At 46.5% G+C, this 9,838-nt stretch overlaps 1 protein-coding gene across 1 annotated transcript; it reads right to left on the bottom strand.

Moving 5' to 3' along the window:
• Positions 1–684: 684 nt before the first annotated feature.
• On the bottom strand, positions 685–5,107 carry LOC145360714 (cocaine- and amphetamine-regulated transcript protein-like). Its single transcript, XM_080216091.1, has 3 exons — positions 4,976–5,107; positions 3,209–3,292; positions 685–856 (listed from the first exon to the last, which is right to left on the bottom strand). The coding sequence occupies exons 1-3, from the start codon at positions 5,105–5,107 to the stop codon at positions 749–751; spliced, it is 324 nt and encodes a 107-aa protein (XP_080072217.1). The 3' UTR covers positions 685–748.
• Between the last annotated feature and the right edge of the window lie 4,731 nt (positions 5,108–9,838).

The raw sequence follows: 9,838 nt of genomic DNA, 5'->3' as shown, positions 1-9,838 counted from the left end.
GCTCCGGTTTCCTCTAACAGTCTGAAAGATGTGCTGGTTACGGTGCATTGACCCGAACAGGTGCTGGAGTGTGACGACTAGGGGAAATTCCACAATAGCTTCATTGCAGTGTTAATGTAAGCTTTACTTTTGACTAGCAAATAAACTTTACTACAAGACCTATCTTGATAGACAAATGAAGAGGAGGCGAACAGAGGGATAGAGACTGCATATGGGAAGTAAGTAGTGGGTCTAAATAAGGATTAGGAATTGGTGCAAGCTTGGAGGGCCGAATGGCCTGTACCTGTGCTGTACTGTTCTTTGTTCTCGAACTTTGAACAATTCCTGATTACTAACTGTTGGTTCTTATGGAGATGCCAGAAGCTGGTGTTGTAATAATCTGCAACCGATCACTGGGCAATAAACAGGTCACATCATGGAAGGTGACTGCAGGTGAAATTTATTTGGATAACAATCGGCAAAAGGGCTTCCCTCAATGAGACGAGTAACATATTTCACATTTAACATGGTGTCAGCCAGCCATCTTCAGTGGGAGAACATTGTGAACAACCAGCACAATAATCTATTTCAATTAAAGTTACAATTCTCTTTTTTTGAAATTAATGGATCACAAGTTAGCAAAAACATCAGCTGAAGCTCCAGCACCAATCCTCCTGCCTTGTGCTCAGGGATGGCCCCTGGGCTGGTTACATTTCCCTCGCCAAGGTCTTCTCCACATGTGTTGGCCTTCTTCTTTCCACACTCTGCGTCAGATGCACTTGAGGAGGAAGGAGTTACAGATGGCGCCCCTGGCGCAGTCGCACAGCTTACCGATCCTGGGGCCTTGCTTGATTGCACACCTATCGCCAATGTCACACTGCGGAACAGAAACAGAAGCAATCATCAGTTGGCTTTCCAACACTCAAATACCTGAACCCCACTTAAATTAGCAACCGCCTTTGACTGCCTTTTCAGGGGAGGCAGTAAGGGAGTGGTGTTATCATTGGACTAGTAATCCAGGGACCCAGGGAGGCAAATTCAATGTTAGGATTCATTTCTAAAGGGCAAGAGCAGGGATGCACTGCTGAGGTTCTATAAGGCTTTGGTCAGACCCCATTTGGAATATTGTGAACAGTTTTGGGCCCATACCTAAGGAAGGGTGTACTGGCCTTGGAGTGGGTCCAGAGGAGGTCTCAGTTCAGACTAGCAAACAACAATAGAAGAATAAATGAGTGGATATACACAAGTAAGCCTTTACTACATTGCGGCAACTTATGGTTACCTAAATTAGATTTTTTTTAACCTCTTCAAGGAGATTGCTTTTGGGTGTGTTATTGGGTAGAAGACTTTATGCTGAAGTTGAGATGACTGTTGACTGTTCAATTGACCACCTGGCCCTTAGGTTGTATGTTTGTATTAGGATTATAGAATACCTACAGTGCAGAAGAGGCCATTTGGCCCATTGAGTCCACACTGACTCTAACAGAGTATCTTACCAAGACTCTCTCCCCCTCCCTATTCCCATAACCTACACATTTCTCATGGCTAATGGGGCACTAATAGACAATTTAGCATGGCCAATCCACCTAACCTACACATTGTTGGACATTAGGGATCAATTTAGCATGGAAAATCTGCCTAACTTACATATCTTTGGAGTGTGGGAGGAAATCGGAGCACCTGGAGGAAACCCACGCAGACATAGGGAGAACGTGCAAACCCCACACAGACAGCTACCAAAGGCCAGAGTAGAACCCTGGTCCCTGGAGCTGTGCGACAGCAGTGCTAACCGCCGTGTCACCATGCCGCCCGTGATATTGTGTTTGGCTGCAATATCCCCGGAATGGAATACTCCGCTGGGATTCATTTTCCAAACTCACGTCTGGAGAAAGGCACCTCGATGGAACCCTACCCCTATATTAGATAGTAAATGTTTAATAATGGTTTTAGTTTAGTTTATTTATCAGTGTCACAAGTAGGCTTACATTAACACTGCAATAAAGTTACTGAGAAAATCCGCGAGTTGCCACACTCCAGCTCCTGTTCAGGTACACTGAGGGAGAATTTAGCACAGTCAGTGCACCTAACCAGTACATCCTTTAGACTGTGGGAGGAAACCGGGGCACCCAGAGGAAACCCACGCAGACACGGGGAGAAGACAAATGGTAAAACTGAACACTTAACTTTCCCCGGAAATAATTTCACTCATTAATGTTGCATTATGAAGTGTCTACTTTAAAGTTAAATAATGACTATGACTTTGAAAAAGGGTTATATTTAATCTGTTCACAATGGGGAGGGATATATTATTCATAGAATCCCTATAGTGCATAAGGAGGCCATTCAGCCCATCATGTTCGCACAGACCCTCTGACAGAGCAGGCCCTATACTCATGACCCCCACATATTTGTTGCACTACTCCCCTTAACCTGCAAATCCTGGGAAACTAAGGGGCAACTTAGCATGGCCAATCCACCTAGCCTACACATCTTGGGACACTAAAGGGCAAATAAGCATGGCCTATCCTCCTAACCTACACATCTTGGTTCGCTAAAGGGTAATGTAGCATGGAAAATCCATCTAACCTACACATCTTGGGATGCTAAGGGGTAATTTAGCATGGGATAAAAGCAAAAGAGAAAATGCTGGAAAATCTCAGCAGGTCTGTCAGCATCTGTAAGGAGAGAAAAGAGTTGACGTTTCAAGTCCAAAGCTAAATTGACAAACGGTCATCTGGACTTGAAATGTCAGTTCTTTTCTCTCCTTACAGATGCTACCAGACCTGCTGAGATTTTCCAGCATTTTCTCTTTTGGTAATTTAGCACAGCCAATCCACCTAACCTACATATCTTGGGACATTAAGGGGCAATTTAGCATGGCCAATCCACCTAATCATCTCGGGACACTAAGGGATAATTTAGCATGGCCAATTCACCTAACTTACACATTTGGGACCTTAAAGGGTAATGTAGCTTGGAAAAGCCACCCAACCTACACATCTTGGGATGCTAAGGGGTAATTTAACATGACCAATCCACCTAATCCCTACATCTTTGGATCCAATTAGCATGGAGTTAGGAGAAATTTTAGCAACATAGTCCATGATTGAGATATGAACTGTAGAAGGAATGGGCATTTTAGTCTGTGTGGCCATTTCTCATGTCAATGTTTTGAGTTGTCACGTCTCTGTCACTGAAAACCAATAAAATGGTTTGGTCCGAAACTCACCAGAGGGATTTGTCCAGCTTTCTTTTCATAGGATGAGAACCTGGTGTTCTGGATTTTTCCTAGTATATCTTCCATGGCTTCAAACTGTAAAAAAAGTTTTAAAAAATTCTCTTACAACTTGACAATTTTTTTGGAAGTAAAGAGCTTGTGATGGCTTGTTATCTTTCGTAATAGACCCCCCTAAACACTCGCATCGATTGAGTCATATCGTTAGTTACTGAGTTACACAGGGCAATCACACAAAGTCACCTGGAAGTTGTTTTGCGCATAGCAAGATCCAACAGACAAAATAATCAGGTACTCATGTTTTTAGTGGTCATCTCAGGTGGCCCTCCCCAGTCCAACATCGGCATCTCCGCAACTCAGGAATCTTTGTCAGGAGACAAAGAAAATGTCCCTTGGATAGCATCTTGGAATAATTGAAATTTTAAAGTTTATTTAGTGTCACAAGTAGGCTTACATTAACACGGCAATGAAGTTATTGTGCAAATTCCCTTGTCTCCACACTCTGGTGCCTCTTTGGGTACACTGAGGGAGAATTTAGCATGGCTAATGCACTTCTGTCACACAACAACTTTAATTAAATCTTCATTCCGTGAAAACATATTCTTGAAAACCAAAGAGCTTTGCCCCACAAGTTAAAGTTCAACACAACTCTTCCAATGAATTTTTGGACTCTGTGTCCTTATTCCAATCAATAAAACTGTCAATGCTTTTGTAACTTACTGGCAGAGAAATCCAAAACTCATCTCAAGAAGTACATCCTGAGGGTCCATAGTGAGAAGCTGTAACCCTCTCAGGAGTACATCAAGAACTAGAGGGCATGCATTCAAAATAAGGGAGTAAGTTTACTTTATTAGTCACAAGTAGGCTTACACTAACATTGCAATGAAGTTACTGCGAAATTCCCCTACTTGCCACATTCTGGCACCTGACGGAGAATTTAGCTTGGCCAATGCCCCTAACCAGCATGTCTTTCAGACTGTGGGAAGGAACCGGAGCACCTGGAGGAAGCCGAAAGAGACATGGGGAGAATGTACAGACTCCACACAGACAGTGACCAAAGCTGGGAATCGAACCCAGGGGTCTCTGGTGCTGTGAGGCAGCAGTGATAACCACTGTGCCACCATACCACCCTGGGTTAAAATTAATGAGAGAATTTCTTTTTCACCCAGTGGGTGGTCAGAATGAACTACCCAAGAGAGTAGTGGAGGCAGGTTTGATTGAGGTATTTGATAGGGAATCTGAAAGGAAAGAATGTGCACGGTTATAGGGATAGGGTCAGGAGTGGGATTGGGTAGAATATGTTCTTTCAGCCATCCAGTGCAGACCCAATTGACCGAAAGTCCTCCTTCTGCACTGTAAAGGTCCTGTGAAATCACTGAGTTATTCCTCTTCCATTTGACTGAGTAAAAGAAAAACTCAGAACCCAGGCAGAGGCTGGGGCATCCAGACAGATAGGGAACTGGAGAGAGAGAGAAAGAAGTGGGGTGTGAATGGGATTGGATGGGGGAAATGAAATGAACACTTAACCCAATGGGGGGGAAGAAGGAAAGGGAGAGGAAAGTGCAGCTGGGTTGGGAAATTGTCTAAGTTGGTTTGCAAAGCAGCAGGGCTGCTAAATAACTGCAGCATTGGGGAGAATGAAGGTGCAGCAAAAGGGGTGAGGCAGGGTGGGGTTAAAACGGGATGATGGGGTTAGGGAGAAAGCTGGAGGATAGTTAACTTAATGCAGTTTGTACGGGGATGGATATAAAGGTAACTGACCAGTTCTCTCTCGGCGGAGTCGCTGTGTTTTGTATTTGGATAGTCTTCTGTCACCTCTCTGGACTGTCCCTGGCAGTGCAGGAGTGGGAGAACAGCGCATACAAGAAGCAGGAAGATGCCGGAACTCTCCATGGTGCTGAAGCGGCCGCTGTACTTCCACTCCCGGCCTCTGGGTCGCCTGTCTCTCCCTCTCTCACTCACACACACAGGCACAGAACTTCTCCGGATAGAGACATCGCTTCCTCCACCTTTTATAGTCACCAACTTGCCCCCACGCCTTGCTAATGAGTAGGAGGGCGGCGTGATCCACCCTTTGGTGCCAACATCTCGACTTTCCTCCAAATGTGGGTGGTGCTTTCACATGTAACTTTCAACTCATGCATTTGACAATTAAAGTAACTCAGTAGGCGTTATGGAAATAAATAGGACTCCTTCAGTTTCTGCTTTATTTATTAAGCCAACCGTGGTGAGATTAATCGCAATTGAATCCAATCCCAGACAATGTTATTAGCCAAATCAATCTCTTAGATTTAAATACTGTAATCATTTGAGCAAAATGATGGTGTTGAATCCCTATAGCACAAAGGGAGGCCATTCAGCCCATTGAGGCTGGCCCGATCACAATCCCGCCCAGGCCCTATTCCTGTAACCCCATGTATTTACCCTAGCTGGTCCCCCTGATACTAAGGGACAATTTACCATGGCCAATCCACCTGACCTACACGTCTTTGGACTGTGGGAGGAAACCGGAGCACCCGGAGGAAACCCATGCAGACACGCGGGAGAACGTGCAAACTCCACACAAACGAGACCCGAGTCCAGAATCAAAGCTGGGTCCCTGGTGCTGTGAGACAGCAGTGCTAATCACTGTGCCACCGTGCCACCCTCATTGAGTGTGGGACATGTCCTTCATTCTGAGCTGCTATTGTTTGTATCAAAATTGGAAAAATAGCTATGTAACTTCACCTTTTTATTAAAAGTCAGTTAGGGTGGCAACGCTGCCTCACAGTCACAGGAACATGGGTTGGATTCCCAGTTTGGGTCACTGTCTATGCAGCATCTACACATTCTCCTCGTGTCTGCAGGATTTTCCTCCGGGTGCTCTGGTTTCCTCCCACAATAAAAAGTCTGACAACACCAGGTTTTAGTCCAACCTATTTATTTGATAATATACTCACAAGCTTTCGGGGTTAGTCCCTTCGTCAGGTGAATGGAGAGTTCTGGCCTCAGACAGAGCATATAAAGCACAGACAGTTTAGAGATTACTGATTAGAATGCGAATCCTCACACCTAACCTGCTGTTCAAGACCTGAAGTGGCTGATCATGTGAGTGGAAGGAGCACTGATCACAGTTTAAAGAGATGTGTATTGTCTCCAGACAGTACAGTAAGTGAGGTTTTGCAAACCCAGGCAAGTCACGGGGGTTACAGATAGTGCGACATGAACCCAAGATCCCTGTTGAGACCGTCCTCATGTGTGCGGAACTTGGCTATCAGTCTCTGTTCAGCGACTCTGCGCTGTCGTGTGTCGTGAAGGCCGCCTTGGAGAATGCTTACCCGAAGGTCAGAGGCTGAATGCCCGTGACCACTGAAGTGTTCGCCAACAGGAAGGGAACAGTCTTGCCTGGTGACTGTCGAGCGATGTTCATTCATCCGTTGTCGTAGCGTCTGCATGGTCTCCCCAATGTACCATGCTTCGGGACATCCTTTCTTGCAACGTATCAGGTAGACAATGTTGGCCGAGTTGCAAGAGTATTTACCATGTACCTGGTGGATGGTATTCTCACGTGTGATGATGGTATCCATGTCGATGATCCGGCATGTCTTGCAGAGGTTGCTGTGGCAGGGTTGTGTGGTGTTGTGGTCACTGTTCTCCTGAAGGCTGGGTAGTTTGCTGCGAACAATGGTCTGTTTGAGGTTGTGTGGTTGTCTGAAAGCAAGAAGTGGGGGTGTGGGGATAGCCCTGGCGAGATGTTCGTCTTCATCAATGATATGTTGAAGACTCCGGAGAAGATGTCGTAGCTTCTCCGCTCCGGGGAAGTACTGGACGACGAAGGGTACTCTGTCCACTGTGTCCTGTGTTTGCCTTCTGAGGAGATCGGTGCGGTTTTTCGCTGTGGCGCATCGGAACTGCCGATCTATGAGTCGAGCACCATATCCTGTTCTTATGAGGGCATCTTTCAGGGTCTGGAGGTGTCTGTCACGATCCTCCTCATCTGAGCAAATCCTGTGTATACGGAGGGCTTGTCCATAGGGAATGGCTTCTTTAACATGTTTAGGGTGGAAACTGGAGAAGTGGAGCATTGTGAGATTGTCTGTGGGCTTGCGGTACAGTGAGGTGTTGAGGTGACCGTCCTTAATGGAGATGCGTGTGTCCAAGAATGCAACTGATTCTGGGGAGTCGTCCATGGTGAGTCTGATGGTGGGGTGGAATTTGTTGATATCATCATATAGTTGTTTCAGTGATTGTTCACCATGAGGCCAAAGGAAGAAAATGTCATCGATGTATCTAGTGTACAGCATCGGTTGAAGATTCTGTGCAGTGAAGAAGTCTTGTTCGAACCTGTGCATGAAGATGTTGGCATATTGAGGTGCAAATTTGGTCCCCATGGCTGTTCCATGTGTCTGGATGAAAAACTGGTTGTTGAAGGTGAAGACATTGTGGTCCAGGATAAAGCGGATGAGTTGTAAAATTGCATCTGGAAACTGGCAGTTGTCAGCATTGAGTACTGAGGCAGTCGCAGCAATGCCATCGTTGTGGGGGATGTTGGTGTAGAACGCTGAGACATCCATTGTGACGAGGAGTGTCCCTGGTTCAACTGCTCCATGTGTGCTGAGTTTCAGTAGGAAGTCCGTAGTGTCGCGACAAAAGCTGGGGGTTCTTTGTACAATGGGTTTCAGGATGCCCTCGACGTAGCCGGAGAGGTTCTCACACAGAGTTCCACTGCCCAATACGATGGGACGGCCAGGTGTGTTTGCCTTGTGTATCTTTGGGAGGCAGTAGAGATCTCCAATGCGGGGAGTACGTGGAATGAGAGCACGGAGGGTGCTCTGAAGGTCCGGATCAAAGGTCTTGATCAGATTGTTGAGTTGACGAGTGTGTTCTTTGGTCGGATCTGTGGGTAATTGTCTGTAGTGTTCCTCATTGTTTAGTTGTCGGTACACTTCTTTCGAGGGCATCCTGAAACCCATTGTACAAAGAACCCCCAGCTTTTGTCGCGACACTACGGACTTCCTACTGAAACTCAGCACACATGGAGCAGTTGAACCAGGGACACTCCTCGTCACAATGGATGTCTCAGCGTTCTACACCAACATCCCCCACAACAATGGCATTGCTGCGACTGCCTCAGTACTCAATGCTGACAACTGCCAGTTTCCAGATGCAATTTTACAACTCATCCGCTTTATCCTGGACCACAATGTCTTCACCTTCAACAACCAGTTTTTCATCCAGACACATGGAACAGCCATGGGGACCAAATTTGCACCTCAATATGCCAACATCTTCATGCACAGGTTCGAACAAGACTTCTTCACTGCACAGAATCTTCAACCGATGCTGTACACTAGATACATCGATGACATTTTCTTCCTTTGGCCTCATGGTGAACAATCACTGAAACAACTATATGATGATATCAACAAATTCCACCCCACCATCAGACTCACCATGGACGACTCCCCAGAATCAGTTGCATTCTTGGACACACGCATCTCCATTAAGGACGGTCACCTCAACACCTCACTGTACCGCAAGCCCACAGACAATCTCACAATGCTTCACTTCTCCAGTTTCCACCCTAAACATGTTAAAGAAGCCATTCCCTATGGACAAGCCCTCCGTATACACAGGATTTGCTCAGATGAGGAGGATCGTGACAGACACCTCCAGACCCTGAAAGATGCCCTCATAAGAACAGGATATGGTGCTCGACTCATAGATCGGCAGTTCCGATGCGCCACAGCGAAAAACCGCACCGATCTCCTCAGAAGGCAAACACAGGACACAGTGGACAGAGTACCCTTCGTCGTCCAGTACTTCCCCGGAGCGGAGAAGCTACGACATCTTCTCCGGAGTCTTCAACATATCATTGATGAAGACGAACATCTCGCCAGGGCTATCCCCACACCCCCACTTCTTGCTTTCAGACAACCACACAACCTCAAACAGACCATTGTTCGCAGCAAACTACCCAGCCTTCAGGAGAACAGTGACCACAACACCACACAACCCTGCCACAGCAACCTCTGCAAGACATGCCGGATCATCGACATGGATACCATCATCACACGTGAGAATACCATCCACCAGGTACATGGTAAATACTCTTGCAACTCGGCCAACATTGTCTACCTGATACGTTGCAAGAAAGGATGTCCCGAAGCATGGTACATTGGGGAGACCATGCAGACGCTACGACAACGGATGAATGAACATCGCTCGACAGTCACCAGGCAAGACTGTTCCCTTCCTGTTGGCGAACACTTCAGTGGTCACGGGCATTCAGCCTCTGACCTTCGGGTAAGCATTCTCCAAGGCGGCCTTCACGACACACGACAGCGCAGAGTCGCTGAACAGAGACTGATAGCCAAGTTCCGCACACATGAGGACGGTCTCAACAGGGATCTTGGGTTCATGTCGCACTATCTGTAACCCCCGTGACTTGCCTGGGTTTGCAAAACCTCACTTACTGTACTGTCTGGAGACAATACACATCTCTTTAAACTGTGATCAGTGCTCCTTCCACTCACATTATCAGCCACTTCAGGTCTTGAACAGCAGGTTAGGTGTAAGGATTCGCATTCTAATCAGTAATCTCTAAACTGTCTGTGCTTTATATGCTCTGTCTGAGGCCAGAAC

The sequence above is a fragment of the Carcharhinus amblyrhynchos genome, chromosome 32 (genome assembly GCF_965287045.1).
Source record: "Carcharhinus amblyrhynchos chromosome 32, sCarAmb.v2.hapA, whole genome shotgun sequence".
Lineage (NCBI taxonomy): Eukaryota > Metazoa > Chordata > Chondrichthyes > Carcharhiniformes > Carcharhinidae > Carcharhinus > Carcharhinus amblyrhynchos.
This window is presented reverse-complemented; position numbering and strand designations above follow the sequence as displayed.